Source organism: Oncorhynchus masou, chromosome 22 (assembly GCF_036934945.1).
Source record: "Oncorhynchus masou masou isolate Uvic2021 chromosome 22, UVic_Omas_1.1, whole genome shotgun sequence".
Taxonomy (NCBI): domain Eukaryota; kingdom Metazoa; phylum Chordata; class Actinopteri; order Salmoniformes; family Salmonidae; genus Oncorhynchus; species Oncorhynchus masou.
Genome location: NC_088233.1, coordinates 10015435 through 10033184, shown reverse-complemented (window position 1 = coordinate 10033184; position 17750 = coordinate 10015435). Strand labels below are relative to the sequence as shown.

The 17750-nt window shown below is 43.6% G+C and overlaps 1 protein-coding gene across 2 annotated transcripts; it reads left to right on the top strand.

Annotated features, from left to right (window-relative positions):
* The first annotated feature begins 14 nt into the window (after positions 1 to 14).
* On the top strand, positions 15 to 17120 carry LOC135508992 (CCR4-NOT transcription complex subunit 4-like). Of its 2 annotated transcripts, none has more exons than XM_064929255.1 (13): positions 15 to 269; positions 2028 to 2234; positions 2785 to 2982; positions 5383 to 5469; positions 7221 to 7322; positions 7662 to 7787; positions 8229 to 8356; positions 8503 to 8727; positions 11459 to 11516; positions 11771 to 12032; positions 12666 to 13208; positions 13589 to 13843; positions 14003 to 17120. In XM_064929255.1, the coding sequence occupies exons 2-13, from the start codon at positions 2061 to 2063 to the stop codon at positions 14392 to 14394; spliced, it is 2550 nt and encodes an 849-aa protein (XP_064785327.1). In that variant the 5' UTR covers positions 15 to 269; positions 2028 to 2060; the 3' UTR covers positions 14395 to 17120. The 2 variants fall into 2 exon arrangements, with proteins under 2 accessions (XP_064785327.1, XP_064785326.1); XM_064929254.1 differs by having other exon boundaries at positions 13589 to 13846.
* The last annotated feature ends 630 nt before the right edge of the window (positions 17121 to 17750 follow it).

Below are 17750 nucleotides of genomic sequence, written 5' to 3'. Positions count from 1 at the left end.
GCAGTACGTACTGAATGCTTGCTTCATTCACTCCTCCCTATTTTAATGCTAGCTAAGATGGTGGTTATAGCGTATCTTCTTTACAGATAAAAAAAACAAAACAAGAAAAGGACAAAACATCTATCAAGCTTTTTGAATTATAGCGCAATAATAAGCCTAACATAATCTCAAGTGTCTATACAAATCTGGACAGTTCAGAGACATCAGCAATCCCCGCCCAATTTGGTGTGACTGTCCATTTGGATTGGAATCCCTGTAATACGTACAGGGTAAGTAGCTAGCTAGTCGAGACTATTATTGTAACTGTCTGCTGGTAATTTTGTGGTAACATAACATTTAGCTTGAACGAATTTATACAGTGCATGAACGAATGTATACAGTTTCTGCCTCAATGCCAATCATTTTTGCATTGACGCCTATCTAGTTGTGGATTTAATCTAATGTCAATGGTTTACTGTGTCTTGAGTCTGTTAGCTCGCAAGCTAACGTTAGTAGGCCGCAGTCGCTAACTAGCCTAGATTCTGAAGTTAGCTTGTTTGCTAATATTAGCCTCTTAGCACTTTCGTTGGTTAATAACAAGCTGTCACTTTGTATTCACACGACAGTGCCTGTCATGTGAACGTTGGGTATTTACTCAAAGCAAAATGTCAAACGGACGGCATTTGACTCGTTGACTTGAGTCTTACTCCTATTTTAATTGTTTAGGCACCTGACCGGCTTTTTTTTTTGCGAGCTAACTAACATATGTTAACACAGGAGATAATCATTGCAAACCATTAGCAGCATGCTAACGTCAATTACCTAGCTATTTGGCTTCATAGTATCAGTCATCTGACCATTGCTGCTTATAGTACTTGTATACCTGCATCATTTGTTGAGGGGAATGTTTGCTATGTCCGCTGGAGTTTAGCAACGGATTTAAATATGCGTTTGAACTATTATATTGTTAAGTACCTAATGTTAGTTGGTTAACTAGTGTTACCCATGAAGCTAACGTAAGCTAGTTTGTCAATGGCCGTTACTTGTAATCAGCTAGCTAGCTCACTGGTAGAGTGACTTCCAGTTTGCAATCTATTTCTATTAAAGACCAGCGCGAACTCCTCAACAAACCCCAAGATTCTGTTTTTTTAATCAGTCTTTGATCTATTACAGTTGACAGCTACAAGAAGGTACGCCCTCCTACTGTCTAAACAACATCACATAATGTGTTTGTGGCTGGCTGTCCTTACCACAATCTGCTACTTTCGTATCAAGCTGTTGCCAATTGGCAGAAGTTGGTGATGATCCTCATAACATTCAGCTTCGACTACTAAAATATTAAGACACCAGTACCACTAGTTAAGTGAGCAGGTCTGATTTAGGCCTACGTTTTGCGTTGTCACTAGTGTACTATTAATGTTCTTCACTATCCAGGTTTCCGATCCAACCTTTTTAATGCGAGTAAATTATGTCAGATAAAAAGTTTCTACAAGCTTGATGGAAACAGCAGATTTGTTGTTAAAACATTTTTTTTTTAAGTCAACAAAACAAAATCCGCTACAAGAGGTGATCTTTTTGTGTTGGTAAAATTAATTATGTGAGAAATGAAGGTGTTTATGTGCAAATATTGATATAAGAGCCATATCAAACTAACTTGATGGGAACACATCTCTGGATGGAAAATGAGCATCTTACTTTTTATGGGGATTTTTGAATATTTGCATGCAAATCTGTTTCCAATTGGATGGAAACCTATCAATTGTTGACCATTTATTTACCTACTTAGAAAATAGTCAAAATAGAGTCTGTGAGTAGCAGAATTGTCTTTCCAGTCTCTATCCTATCTCATCTGCACATGAAAGGAAATGTCTATTTATTGCTGCACTTTTCAACAACGACTGTCCCTTTTTATCCATCTCATTGTTTCATGTATGTTTTCATGTTTATTGTTGAATCCTGACTGCACAACATATTTCCCAATTGGGAAAATTAAGATAACTTGATGTCTTACTAAAGCTCCCATCCTGTACTACGCTCCTCCCTCCCAGCCGTGACACCTGCTCCCTTCACCGTACCATAGGATGTCCCACAGCCCCGAGATGAAGGACGACTCCATGGAGTGCCCTCTGTGCATGGAGCCACTGGAGATTGACGACGTCAACTTCTTCCCCTGCACCTGCGGCTACCAGATCTGCCGCTTCTGTTGGCACCGCATCCGCACAGACGAGAACGGCCTCTGTCCCGCCTGCAGAAAGGTACGTAATCTATCCTAACCCCCTAGCCCTTCTGCTGGCACCGTGTCCGCACAGACGAGAACGGCCTCTGTCCCGCCTGCAGAAAGGTACGTAATCTATCCTAACCCCCTAGCCATTCTCCCACACTACTGCTGGCACCGTGTCCGCACAGACGAGAACGGCCTCAGCCCCGCCTGCAGAAAAAGGCTGGTTCGTTGGTGTTATGGAAATGTGACCTACAGTCTAGGACAGGGCTTTTCAACCCTGTTCCTGGAGAGCTACCCTCCTGTAGGTTTTAGTTTCAACCCCAGTTGTAACTAACCTGATTCAGCTCATCAACCAGCTAATTATTATAATCGGGTGTGCTTGATTACGGTTGGAACGAGAACCTACATGACAGTAGCGCTCCAGGAACAGGGTTGGAGAGTACTGATCTAGTATGATGTAATACTACATTATTCATCCATCAGAGACAGAAATGATTCTACTCAGCTCCTAACTCTCCCCAGAAGGATATACCTATAGTCTGTACAGGTGAGTTTACCTGTCTATCTCTGCTCCTACCATCCAGCCGTACCCGGAGGACCCTGCGGTGTACAAGCCCCTGTCACAGGAGGAGATCCAGAGGATAAAGAACGAGAAGAAGCAGAAACAGAACGAAAAGAAGCAGAAGGTGACAGAGAACAGGAAACACCTGGCCAGCGTCAGGGTGGTGCAGAGAAACCTGGTGTTTGTGGTCGGGCTCTCTCAAAGGCTCGCAGATCCAGAGGTGAGACACCTATGAGCTTACTACATTAATATACATTGAGTGTATATTAGATGTTCTTTCCATGACATTGACTGACCAGGTGAAAAGGATGATCCCGTATTGATGTCACTTGTTAAAACTGCCCCATGTAGATCATGGGGCTGCAGGTAGCCTAGTGGTTAGAGCGTTGGGCCAGTAACCAAAAGGTTGCCAGATTGAATCCCCGATCTGACAAGGTAAAAATCTGTCATTCTGCCCCTGAACAAGACAGTTAACCCACTGTTCCTAGGCTGTCATTGTAAATAAGAATTTGTTCTTAACTGACTTGCGTAGTTTAATAAATAAAATGAAGGGGGGGAATGGGTGAAATATTTTCTAAGCTTTGAGAGACCATTGAGACATGGATTGTGTATGTGTCATTCAGAAGGTGAAAGGGAAAGACAAAGTCAAGTGCCTTTGAATGTGGTATGGTAGTAGGTGCCAGGCAAACTGGTTTGTGTCAAGAACTGCAATGCTGTTGGGTTTTTCATGCTCAACAGTTTCCTGTGTGTGTATAAAGAACAGTCCACCACCCAATGGACATCCAGCCAACTTGACACAACTGTAGGAAGCATTGGAGTCAACATGGGCCAGCATTCCTGTGGAATGCTTTCAACACCTTGTAGAGTGCGTGTCCTGGTGAATTGAGGCAGTTCTGAGGGCAAAAGGGGAGGTGTTCCTAATGTTTGGAATACTCCGTGTATAGATACTATATCAGTATAGGCCAATCAATCAAATGTATTTGTAAAGCCCTTCGTACATCAGCTGATATCTCAAAGTGCTGTACAGAAACCCAGCCTAAAACCCCAAACAGCAAACAATGCAGATGTAGAAGCACAGTGGCTAGGAAAAACTCCCTAGAAAGGCCAGAACCTAGGAAGAAACCTAGAGAGGAACCATGCTATGAGGGGTGGCCAGTCCTCTTCTGGCTGTGCCGGGTGGAGATTATAACAGAACATGGCCGAGATGTTCAAATGTTCATAGATGACCAGCAGGGTCAAATAATAATAATCACAGTAGTTGTCGAGGGTGCAGCAAGTCAGCACCTCAGGAGTAAATGTCAGTTGGCTTTTCATAGCCGATCATTGAGTTTCTAGATCCTTTTTGTTAAGGTGGCAAAATTCCAGTAAACTTTCCAGAAATTGGGAATCCTACCACTAGGATTTTCGGAAAACATGGGAAATTTGTGAGTTTCCTGAATTTTGCAACCCTAGTTGAACTACCCTTTTTTGAGGATTTTCCTCTTGAAGCCTCACCAACCCAAAGGTGAGTCCATCATCGATAGTGTAGGAGACATCTAGGTAATTAGTTGTTTTTAGGATGTCCATATTTTCTCATCTGATTTCAGACAAATGCCATAGGTTTCTTCTATAAGTAACGTGGTCTACTATCCCATTCCTTCTTCAGTTAACCTATGCATACTTTTCTTTTACCAGGGAAATGTTTTTTTGCTGCTTATGTGCAGAGTGCATAGTTTTATCGTAGAGTATTTGATGTTCACAGATGCCGGTGGAGATCAAAAGCACTTAGCACATTGATTGGAAATAGTTTATAACACGTCGCGTTAAATCTACTGAAGTCCCCACCCCTCCACTTTGCTTTAAAGGGTTACTGCAAGATTTTGAGACTTGGGGTTGTATTTCTCATAGAGATGTATAGAGGTCACAATTGTTGCATCTGTCCCATTATGGTGTCTGTTAGTCCGTGGGAAATCCCATTGAGACGGATACAACATTGTGATCTCTGTTGCTACAATGGGACAGAAAATGAGGAAGTGGATATCCATAAAAAAAATATATATATATATATATATAATCAGTAAAATGTATGACTTTATTAAATATTGATGACTGTGTAGTTTATTAGCATTAATAAATAACTACCCCAGCTTTACAGTAGTTAGATTTATTTTCCTGCTTTTGAAAGGAGCTGGCTGCTGTACCAGCAATTGCCCTAAGCTAACGTCAATCATCTCAACTGCACACAGAGACATACAAATTGTATCCATGAGTTGTTCACTCCAACCCTGTTCCTGGAGAGTTACCATCCTGTAGGTTTTCACTCCAACCCTAGTTCAACACACCTGACTCCAATAATTAGTTGGTTGATACGCTGAATCAGGTTAGTTACAATTGGGGTCTGAGTTAAAACCTGAAGGGGGGGATGCTCTCCAGGAACAGGGTCGGAGTGAACCTGAAGTAGGGGTTGCTCTCCAGGAACAGCGTTAAGTAGTTGGGACAAAGATATTCAGAATTTCATCTCACTATTCTGTTATTTGATCATATTTCTGGTCTAGTGACCAAGCTATATTTGTTTCCCTCAACTGTATTTATGAAGCTTTGTTTGTGAAAAATGTCTCCATCTCTATTCATTTCTGCACAGGTTCTAAAAAGGCCAGAGTATTTTGGGAAGTTTGGGAAAATACACAAGGTGGTCATCAACAACAGCACATCATATGCAGGTTCACAGGTAAGAACTGGTTCTTTGTGGCTCACTTGGGAGGAGGGTACCACACTTAGATTGGTAACGGAGAACAGTTCTATCGCCATAGGGATCACATACTAAAATATATACAGTACCAGTCAAAAGTTTAGACGCACCTACTCATTCAAGGTTTTTCTTTATTTTTACTATTTTCTACATTGTAGAATAATAGTGAAGACATCAAAACTATGAAATAACACACATGGAATCATGTAGTAACCAAAAAAGTATTTTAAAAAGTCAAGATGTGTTTTGTATTCTTCAAAGTAGCCACCATTTGCCTTGATGACAGCTCTGCACACTCTTGGCATTCTGTCAAACAGCTTGACCTGGAATGCTTTACCCACAGTCTTGAAAGGGGTTCCCACATATGCTGAGCACTTGTTGGCTGCTTTTCCTTGACTATGCGGTCCAACTCATCCTAAACCATCTCAATTGGGTTGAGGTTGTGTGATTGTGGAGGCCAGGTCATCTGATGCAGCACTCCATCACTCTCCTTCTTGGTCAAATAGCCCTTACACAGCCTGGAGGTGTGTTGAGTCATTGTCCTGTTGAAAAACAAATGATAGTCCCACTAAGCGCACACCAGATGGGATGGCGTATCGCTGCAGAATGCTGTGGTTGCCATGCTGGTTAGGTGTGCCTTGAATTCTAAATAATTCACTGACAGTGTCACCAGTAAAGCCCCATCACATCTCCTCCTCCATGCTTCACGGTGGCAACCACATGCGAAAATCATCCGTTCACCTAATCTGCGTCTCACAAAGACACGGCGGTTGGAACCAAAAATCTACAATTTGGACTCATCAGAACAAAGGATAGATTTCCACCGGTCTTAAGTCCATTTCTTTTGTTTCTTGGCCCAAGCAAGTATCCTCTTCTTATTGGTGTCCTTTAGAAGTGGTTTATATGCTGCAATTCTACCATGAAGGCCTGATTCACACAGTCTCCTCAGAAAAGTTGATGTTGAGATGTGTCTGTTACTTGAACTCTGAAGCATTTATTTGGGCTGCAATTTCTGAGGCTCGTAACTTTAATGAACTTGTACTCTGCAGCAGAGGTAACTCTGGGTTTTCATTTCCTGTGGTGGTCCTCATGAGAGCCAGTTTCATCATAGCTCTTGGTTTTTGCGACTACACTTGAAACGTTCAAAGATTTTGACATTTTCAGAATTGACTGACCTTCAGTCTCTATACTTATGAGCTGCTCTTGGCATAATATGGACTTGGTATTTTACCAAATAGGGCTATCTTCTGTATACCACACCCACATTGTCACACAATTGATTGGCTCAATGCATTAAGAAGGAAATAATTTGGAATTTAACTTTTAACAAGGTGGGCCTGTTAATTGAAATGCATTCCAGGTGACTACCTCGTGAAGCTGGTTGAGAGAATGCCAAGAGTGTTCAAAGCGATCATCAAGGTTACTTTGATGAATCATAGATTTAACACTTTTGGTTACTACATGATTCGATATGTGTTAGTAAATATTTTTGATATCTTCACTATTTTTCTGCAATGTAGAAAAAAAATAAAGAAAAACGCTTGAAGGGACAGGTGTCCAAACTTTCGGCTGGTACTGTTACAAACTCACTGTACCGTCAATTACTTTGGCGAAAAGTCTGATCATAAAAAGTGGGATTGAATGCAAAAGTGGGTTCCTCTCAATACATCTCTAACAAAGCAGTGTGTTTTCTTATGACCTCTTCTGAATATTATTATTATGATCCACAGGGTCCCAGTGCCAGTGCCTATGTCACCTATATCCGCAGTGAAGACGCCCTCAGAGCAATACAATGTGTAAACAATGTAGTGGTGGACGGCAGAACACTCAAGGTGACCGAAACAGACATTCAGGGCCAGTTTCTTGGACACAAATTAAACCAAATCCTGGATAACAATTCTCAATGGAGAAATTCCATTGAAGGTGCATTTTAGTCCAGGACAAAGCTTAATCTGTCTGGGAAACTGGTCCTAGAAGTAACTGTTTGTAGACTTATTGTAAGGAACGTTATCAAATAAAGTATGATCTTATCTTAAATGCTATATGACCTTTGTCTTAGATATGTAATAATATGATTTAGAGGGCAACAACTGAAGAGAACATTTGTCAAGTACATTTTCACTGAGCTCTCCTTTCTGTATTTAAAATAATGTTTTTTTTTTTAAATGCAGGCTTCTTTAGGTACAACAAAATACTGCAGTTACTTCCTCAAAAGCATGCAGTGTCCCAAACCAGACTGTATGTATCTACATGAGCTGGGGGACGAGGCGGCTAGCTTTACTAAAGAGGAGATGCAGGTAACATCCTTTTTTTTTTCTTCCTGTGTGATTTGTTGGTGGGTGAATAGAGATGCCTAACAACTTTCTCTTGACGTCATGTACTGTTCTTGCCTGTGTGTATACCTTGTCCCAGGTTAGATCTTGTTCTTTTATTTCCTTTTGGATGTTTTAGTATATGCCTTTTCAACCATGTTCTTACTTCAAGTGACTTTGGACCTCAGCATTAATGTTATTTGAAGCTAGCCTGGTCCCAGATCTGGATGTGGTGTATAGCCAATTCCTAATGTCGTTGTCATGCTAGATCTGGATCTAGGTGGAAGCTGCGACACAGTTGAATTGAGTAGGTGTCTGTGGTGAACAGTGGGAGCTTTGAGTCAGGTGTCTGTGGTGAACAGTGGGAGCGTTGTGTGTTTATGATTCACTGCTTAAATGACTTAACGTTATTATGTTTGTCCTTAGGCTGGGAAACACCAAGAATACGAGCAAACACTACTCCAGGACCTCTACAAAATGAACCCTAGCTTTCTACAAACGTCACCGTGTGCAGGGGAAAAGTCAAAAAGCCGATCTTCAAATTCTACACACAGGTATGTTTGGTATTTTGGCTTTCCCCCATCTACCCAACAGTAAATATTTGCCCCGTAGGCTGTGGCACTAACCGCTTGACCACCTTAGGCTTCTATCGATTTCCACCACATCTCTTTATTAGATGTTTGTCCATTTATCACAACAGACCCAACAATGGCAAAGATGGGTGGCCGATTCTATCGGGGTACGGTGGCAAACTGGCCAATGGCCTGTCAGAAGACAGGAAGTCTCCTCCGCTGCTAGACTGCTGCCTGGACCCAGAGGGCATGACCTCCGATGGGTTAGGACTTGGGCTGGACACCGAGCTGGGGATGGGGTCTGGTCAGGGTGCTGCCCTGTCCCCCTTCTCCTCTAACTGTGACAGCAACAGGTAATATGGAACAGGGCTTCTCAAACCTTTTGGGTAAAGGACCACTTTTGTGAAAGCACCCCCCCATAATCAGAACATCACTTGAGTGCCATTTTAACAAATAGCCTACAAGGAATTTTTTACTATGACTTCTGCATTACATGGCCAGGCGAACCAAGTCTCAGCCTCGGGGAAGGAACGTTTTAAAAAGGCCCACATTTTGCCATCGGAGAGAAAATAATTCCGATTTAAAGCGAATTTCCCGTAATTCTACACTTTTTGCCATTAGGCAGAGAGAACTTTGCAGTTTTAACTTAAATTACAGTGCAGTTAAGTACAATTTTTTTTTTTTTTTTTTTTTATTAAATGGGGGAGGGAATAGTATTGAGTTGAAAAATGTATAATTGGAGTACTGTGGATACCGTAATGTCTGTCAGCCTCCGAGGCCCATGTTGCCCAGAGTTAAGAACATACATTATAGATTAATATTACACACTTTAAATATATTGCATGGATCCCTTGGCCAAAATTCTCTTTTTGTATTCTTAATTTTAAAAAATTGTGTGTGGATGGATATAGATTGAGAGATCTGGCTATAGACCCCCTGCAGTACCTGGATCCCACTTTGAGAACCCCTCATATACAGAGCCTTCAGAAAGTATTCACACCCCTTGACTTATTCCACATTATGTTGTTACAGCCTGAATTCAACATGGGTACTCCATAGTGACAAGGAAAACATGTTTTTAAAAATTGGTGCAAATTTATTGAAAATGAATTGCATAAATATCTCATTTACATAAGTATTCACAATCCTGAATCATCTTTGGCAGTGATTTACAGCTTTCTTGGTAAATCTCTTAGAGCTTTCCACAACTGGATTATACACTATTTGCCTATTTATTATTTTCTAAATTCTTCAAGCTCTATGAAATTGGTTGTTGATCATTGCTGGACAACCATTTTCAGGTATTAACAGATTTTCAAGTAGATTTAAATCAACTGTAACTCGGCCACTCAGGAACATTAGCTGTTTTCTTGGTAAGCAAATCCAGTGTAGATTTTGCCTTGTGTTTTAGGTTGTCTTGCTGAAAGGTAAATTCATTCCCAGTTTTTGGTGGAAAGTAGACTGTACCAGGTTTTCCTCTAGGAATTTGCCTGTGCTTAGCTCCATTCAGTTTTTTCTTATCCTGAAAAACTCACCATTCCTTAAAGATTACAAACATACCCATAACATTATGCAGCCACCACTATGCTTGAACATATGTAGTGGTACTCAGTAATGTGCTGTATTGGATTTGTTCCTAACGTAACACTTTGTATTCTGGACAAAAGGAAATGCTGAACACGTTTTTTTTTCAGTATTACTTTAGTGCCTTATTGCAATCAGGCTGCATGTTTTGGAATAGTTTTTTTCCTGTACAGCCTTCCCTTTCACTGTCATTTAGGTTAGTATTGTTGAGTAACTACAATGTTGTTGATCCATCCTCAGTTTTCTCCTATCACAGCCATTCAACTCTGTTTTAAATTCACCATTGACCTCATGGTGAAATCGCTGAAATTGTGAGGCATTGGAAAACCTCCCTGGTCTGTGTGGTAGAATCTGTTTGAAATTCACTGCTCAACTGAGGGACCTTACACTTATCTGTATGTGTGTACATAGTACAGAGACGAGGCAGTCGTTAACTGTACATGGTACAGAGACGAGGCAGTCGTTAACTGTACATGGTACAGAGACGAGGCAGTCGTTAACTGTACATGGTACAGAGACGAGGCAGTCGTTAACTGTACATGGTACAGAGACGAGGCAGTCGTTAACTGTACATGGTACAGAGACGAGGCAGTCGTTAACTGTACATGGTACAGAGACGAGGCAGTCGTTAACTGTACATGGTACAGAGACGAGGCAGTCGTTAACTGTACATGGTACAGAGACGAGGCAGTCGTTAACTGTACATGGTACAGAGACGAGGCAGTCGTTAACTGTACATGGTACAGAGACGAGGCAGTCGTTAACTGTACATGGTACAGAGACGAGGCAGTCGTTAACTGTACATGGTACAGAGACGAGGCAGTCGTTAACTGTACATGGTACAGAGACGAGGCAGTCGTTAACTGTACATGGTACAGAGACGAGGCAGTCGTTAACTGTACATAGTAAACACTATTATTGCACACAGAGTCCATGCAACTTATCATGTGACTTGTGAAGCACACTGTTACTCCTGAACGTATTTAATCTTCGCCATAACAGTTTGAATACTTATTGACTAGAGACATTTTTAAATTTTTAAAATTAATTTGTAAAAACATTATTCCACTTTGATTATGGGTCAAAAAAAAATAATCTACATTTGATCAATTTTAAGGTCAGACTTTAACACAACAAAATGTGTAAAGTCAAGGGTGAGACTACTTTCTGAAGGCACTGTACAAGAATAAGACTTTAGTCCATTTTACAATGACAACAGAAATGTTGACATGTCACAGGCAATATATACTGGAGGGTTAAACCAAGCTTACTGAGAAGGCAGGCAGTACTATTCTGTACTGCATGGTTACACATTCACTATAGTTGCTGGAAACGTGTTGAAAAGGGCTGTGTGAAGAGAGAATCCAAGCCAGCCCTAGTTTGGTTCAGGTCAGCACAATAAAGTGAAAAGGCTATTATTCACAGGCCAAACCGGTCTCCTTTTGGTCTGTTTTAAATGCTGGTGGTGGGCCATGAAGATCATAGTCTGTTTCTCTTTAGTCCCAGCGACAAACCTCCGGAATCAATAAGTATGGTGAATGGAGAGACATTGCAACAGGTACGAAGACCTTTACTAATGACTTAATGTAGACGTACAGAAATGTTTTAACCTTTCTACATGTGTTTTCAAGATTTGTATAAGTATATAGATAGTTACTATATTACATGAAGAACATATTGATGTTATTTAGGGAAATTATTGTTAAATATATGAATACAGATTCTTCTGAGCCATTTCAAATATAGCTGATTTATTTCTTACAAATGTTACATTGTCACAGACATTACCAATGTCTCCCCCCCCCTCTCCAGATGCCTAACAGTGAGTCCCCCTCCTCTCCTCCGGGGCTGACCAGACCCCCGAGCAGTCTGGTGGTTCCTATCAGTGTAGTGGACCTCACCGCCCGCTCTCCCTTCGAGGGGGCTGCTGCAGAGTCCCAGTCGCTCTTCTCAGACAACAGTAACTTCAGACAACCCAACCCTATCCCGTCTGGCCTGCCCCCCTTCCCTAACACACCTAGAGGGGGATCCGACTGGCCCATGACCCCTGAACCACAGAGCCTCTTCGCATCAGGTGGGTTGTGTGGGGTAGACACTGAGACACACACAATGTTTAGTAGACAATGCTTCCTTTAACAGTGCAGTGTTGCCTCCCGGGTGGAGCAGTGGTCTAAGGCACAGCATCGCAGTGCTAGCTGTGCCACCAGAGACTCTGGGTTCGCGCCCAGGCTCTGTCGCGACCGGGAGGCCCATGGGCCGGCGCACAGTTGGCCTAGCATCGTCCGGGTTAGGAGGGTATGGCCGGCAGGGATATCCTTGTCTCATCAAGCACTAGCGACACCTGTGGCGGGCCGGGCGCAGTGCACGCTAACCAGGTCGCCAGGTGCACGGTGTTTCCTCCGACACATTGGTGCGGCTAGCTTCCGGGTTGGATGCGCATTGGGTCAAGAAGCAGAGCGGCTTGGTTGGGTTGTGTTTCGGAGGACGCATGGCTCTTGACCTTCGCCTCTCCTAAGTCTGTACAGGAGTTGCAGTGGTGAGACAAGATTGTAACTACTAACAATTGGACACAACAAAACAAGGGGTGAAAACAAGGGGTGAAAACAAGGGGTGAAAACAAGGGGTGAAAAAACGGTCTGCTCCACTGGGTTTCAGCGTTGAAACATAACCACTAGATAAGTTTTCCATGGTTCTCTTCCTTCCCCAGACACAATACCGGTCTCGTCCTCCACAGACTGGCAGGCGGCCTTCGGCTTCGGCTCCTCATCCAAGACACAACAGCAGGACGACGACCTAGGCTTCGACCCCTTCGACATCACGAGGAAGGCCCTGGCTGACCTCATAGAGAAGGAGCTGTCAGTCCAGGACCAGCCCAGTCCGCTGGGGTCCCCCGGCCCCTTCAGCCTCCACCACCCCGGTTCCCACCACGGCCTTCACCTCCCCCCCTCCAACCCCAACCATTTCCCCAGTAGCCTTGGACCTCCACCCCGCCTCTCTCAGCTCCACCACAGGCAAATCTATAGTTCCTTTAGTTTCCCTGGTTCTCAGAGTCAGAGTAGTCATCAGGCTGCCCAGGCCGCCACAGCCTCTCGGCATCCCTGGATGGACATGTCTCCCTCGGCACGCAGCAATAATCACCTCTCACACTTGAACCACTCGGCCAACGCTGGAGGGGGACACGGAAACTTCCTGGACTTGAGCATGCCTCCTCAGCGCCACAGTACAGGGCTGGGAGGGATCCCCATATCAGGTAGGTTGTTATAAGACACTGGCTCTGTCTTCTTGGAGTATTGAGTTTAGTAGTAAGTTATGTAAAAAAATTGAAATGAGCATTTCAGTTTAAATCCTGAATGGACTGAATTGAAATTCAGTTGACCCCAACCCTGTTTGAGTCATGTTTAATACAGTCTGTCCAGTAGGACTGTAACAAGCATTGAATGTCATCATTTGCCGATTTCTCCTATGTTTCCTGCAAGGTCAAAATGACAAATTACATGTAGATGTAGTTCTGTGTTTTGGCCACAAGATGGCAGTCCAAAGCCACCTGTGAAGTTGTGGATTCATAAAATCTGTATTAAATGAAGCAAATGAGCACTGCTTATTTTCTAATTAAATATGTTTTCTCTCTAGAAAGCAGCTGTTCTATAGATGGCCTCAATGTGAAAGAATGGCAGGCTGGCCTGAGAGCTCTCCTCCCCAACATAAACATCAACTTCGGCGGTCTCCCCAATTCCTCCTCTTCCTCCTCCTCGTCCTCCAGTGTGAACCACATCGGGCGGCCCAACCACCTGGGGGGTCCTGGGGGGCTAAATGGACCAGGGGGGCTATCACACAGCCTCAGCTGGGACGGTACGGCCAGCTGGATGGACCCAGCCATCATCACAGGTAGTGAGTAACCCCAGAAGTATTTATTACATGGGTACAATACGATGATGATAATGACTTAATTCTGTCATATAACATAGCAAAAACCAAAGCATGCAGAGTTTGGGAAACTCTGTCCTACAGTTCCCACTCACTCATCCATCTCTCTCCTCTCTTCAGGCATCCCAGCCTCGACAGGTAACAGTTTAGACCTTTTCCAAGAGGACCAAAACCCTCCCCACTGGCTCAAGTCCCTCCAGGCCCTGACAGAGATGGACGGCCCTGCCCTGCCTAGCTCCTCTCTCCCCCAGCAGCCCCAGAACCAACAGCACCTGTCCCTCCACAGCCACCACCACGGCCTCCTAGACCAGGCTGCCTCACACCCACACCTCCCCCTCCACCACAGAGCTGGCTCCGGCTGGGCCCCTTACCTTCCCAGCCTGGCCCAACCCACACAGGCCAACCCCAGCCAGTTTCACAGCCCTCCCCCAGGCTTCCAGACAGCCTTCAGACCTCCAGGCCAGAGCGCTACCGAGCTGCTAAACAGTACCACCGCCGGAGACCGACACTAAAGACAGATTACAGCAGTGTCCCAACCCGATACAGATACAGTGTACACACACCAATCTGCAGATGATCAAATTATGAAGAATTATTAGCTAACAAAATAACAAGGCTGCTCTCTTTGTCCTTTAAACTTCTATCTTTTTGTTCTGTTCTGACGGCCTGTTTGTTCCTTTTTTTTTTTCTTTTTTTTTTTCCGTGTCACATGACATGCTTTGCTAGGTACCCTCCCTTTTGGTCTGCCACCGACCAAGTCAATGCCTTACTGTGAGCTCCAGTAGTCAGGGGGGGGTTTAGTAGTTGTGAAACATTTTGAAAAAGGAAAGTGTTTCTTATTGGACAGATAAATCCATGTAGTCCCTGCCGGTTTCTCTTAGTTTTCTTTCGTTTGGTGCATAATGAATATGACCCGGGTGAATTGTTTGGGATCAGACACTGCTGTGAGCTTCACTTGAGGTCCGTACTTTATGATCTAGACGAGCACGGAGAACAGGAGCAGTACTAGGTTTGGTGACGCCGATGTGGATAACTCCAAAACGCACAGGAGACCAGATTAACGTGGGTCATTTTAAGAAGTTAACTCGTGATATGAAATGGATGCAAGAAGTGAAGTCACGATTACTCTTTGAGGATGAAGCAACCAAATGAATGGAAAATCTGCTCTTAAAGCTTTGCCCTAAATACCCTCATCAACCCCACTTTCAACAGAACAGGAGACCTGGATGAAACTCTACGCTCCCTCGCTGCAGAGAAGCCCTGGAGTGGTTCACTTTGGGCATGTGACAAAATGCCTCAGTTTAACGGTTTAACAGGTATGGTTGAGAATCATTAGAGAACTATTGTTGAGGGACTTGTCGTAGTTGGTTCAGATGACAGGAAATTCTGCAGACAGAGATGGGCAGACTAAGATGTTAGGAGGGGTGAGATGAGGGCACAGGTAGGCTATACATGCTACGGTTTCCATGTTAGACACACGGTCACAATGGTGACGTTCCAGGCCGACTCGATTGTAGTCGTGCTGCACTCAATGCAGCAACCAATGATCGACCTTTGAAGTCGGTGTCAGACTGCTATATCACATGTGGTTAGCTGAGAACTGATCAGCTATAGCTGATTTAACTGGTTAGCTGAGAACACCTATCCAGGCGTTGTGAAATCTGGCAGGCGACTGCAATGTAGTCTGCCTGGAACGCGCCCAACCAATGACTTGTCTCATGCAGGTCATTAAAACCAACGTTCATCCCTTTGTGGTCAGGGGTCATGGTGCCCCGTCCTGTAGTAGAGGGAAGATTCAGTTGAACCTCTGTATCAGAGGAAGTAGCACCACCTAACAGGAGGGCTGGCCGACTGGTTAAAGAGTCTCGCCACTGTTCTCGGGTCGGAAGAAGAATAGGTCAAGACTCGCGATACCAGACCTCGGCACGTTAACTGCTAATTCTGGTGAAACGGAGCGGTTGGCGTCGAGGCTAGGGGGGAAAAAAGTACAATATTTAAAAACTGTTGGGAGTATTACAGGCTAATACTGGGACATCCTGAAACCGGGATTTGGTCTTATACACAGTGCCACTGTGTGGCACCTCCAGTAGCTAAACCCTTATCAGGAGAACTACCAGAAAGCAGACAAAAGAGAAATGAAGAGGTTGATGAAAAGGCTTCCAAGATATGCAGGTCAAAACTAATACTAATAAGGGTAGCCAATAGCGTTACAAGTTTACACCTTGTTAGACCCGTGAGGGCTTTCAACGAGGCCTTACCATGAATTAATGAGAGGCGCTTGAGTGATTGGGAAATGGTGTCACGATGTTCTGATATGTATCTGTATAAAACGTCTGAGAATGGAAATAATGCAATGTGATATCGTAAAGTGCTACAAGACAAGCTGACAAACGACGGCTTGCAATTTAATCCAAGGAGCTCTCTGCCTTCCTCTGGGCCAAGATAATTAATAACCTCTCCTCCCTTCACAGACTCTGTTCTTTTAGTCTTAACTCATGATCTCTCCTCTCTCTCTCGCTCTGTTCATCGCTCCCTCTTTCTCCTGCTGTCCCCTATTAAAAGCAGTATTCACCAGAAACAAGAACTGATCCAGGAGAAGCCAACAGTCAGTCGTACTCCCGTGGTTTTGAACATGATGCTGAGTTAAACACTCATTGAGGAGCGTAAAGGAATTGAACTGTCCTCTGCTGGTCTGGAAATAGAAACCTTAAATAAAACGGAAAAACCCCAGTGCTCGATTTGGCTCTTTTTGTTTCACAGATTCACACTTTGTCACATTTCCTTGTCGTTAGAACAGTCAATGTAATACCTTAAACTGTCATAACATGTTGATACAACCAGTGTTACAACTCGTAGGGTCTGTTTCCTGGACACGGATTAAATCCTATCCTGGACTAAAACCCTGTTTCAATGGAGAATGTCTCATTTGAGCATGCTTTCTACTCCAGCACTCGATTTGTTCTGCGCCTGGGAAACAGACCCCTAATGTTTCTGATGTAACGTCAGCTTGATTTCCACAGTGCGAAGACCTGCATTTTAAGACCAGTAGGAAATATGAATGATCTTAAATGTGACACCACATAAACTCAAGTCAATAAATCATTACTTAAATGTTAGAGAGAAATTTCTTCAGGACTGTATTTTTACTTTCTCTCCACTAGGGGGCAGAGTCTTCTCCCTGCTGAGGCTCTGCAACCCAAATTTAGTTTGTTGTATCCCAAATGGCCCGCTATTCCGTATATCGTGCACTACTTTTGACCAGAGCCCTGTATTGTACTACATAGGGAATAGGATGCTGTTTGAGACGGAGACCCTGTCTCCCCCGACAACAGTTGGGAGAGCTCAGTGGGATGTTGACGCTCAGGTACTGAAGGTTATCTCTAAGTACATTGCGTCTTTGTTGTTTATCTCCTGTAAAACCCCTGTAATTGTTTTTAATTCTGTCCCAACTGATATCAAATTGACATTGTCCTACATTGATTTATTGACTTTGAAAAGCTGGCAGGAGTATGTGGCCAGCTAGATGGTGTTCTCAGATCTGAGAGGTAGGGGTGTGTGTGTGTTCTTGCATACTGTATGCAGTCCTCACCCACCTCCTGTGCAGTGCAACCTGGTCCACGCAGCCAGCCAATGCAGTACTATGTGGCTACCTGCAGCAGAATAGCAGTGTACTGCTATAGCTCACTGTCCTGTAGGACCTCTGACAGATCAAAGTAACACTGGGGAAACTGATCCTGTGACATCACGACTGTCAGTTATGTACTGTGGCGACAGAATCCCGCTGTGACTTCAAAACCTCACGCTGGTAAAATGTTTACCGTTTGTAATTTAATAAAATGTCTTTGTATTAGTTACATAAGGGATAGTC

Bases quoted from the DNA above. Each gene is read 5' to 3' on its own strand.
- LOC135508992 (XM_064929254.1), top strand. From the start codon at position 2,061: ATGTCCCACAGCCCCGAGATGAAGGACGACTCCATGGAGTGCCCTCTG. The intron at 2,235-2,784 runs GTACGTAATCTA...CCTACCATCCAG, and splicing joins TCTGTCCCGCCTGCAGAAAG to CCGTACCCGGAGGACCCTGC. The intron at 8,357-8,502 runs GTATGTTTGGTA...TTATCACAACAG, and splicing joins TCTTCAAATTCTACACACAG to ACCCAACAATGGCAAAGATG.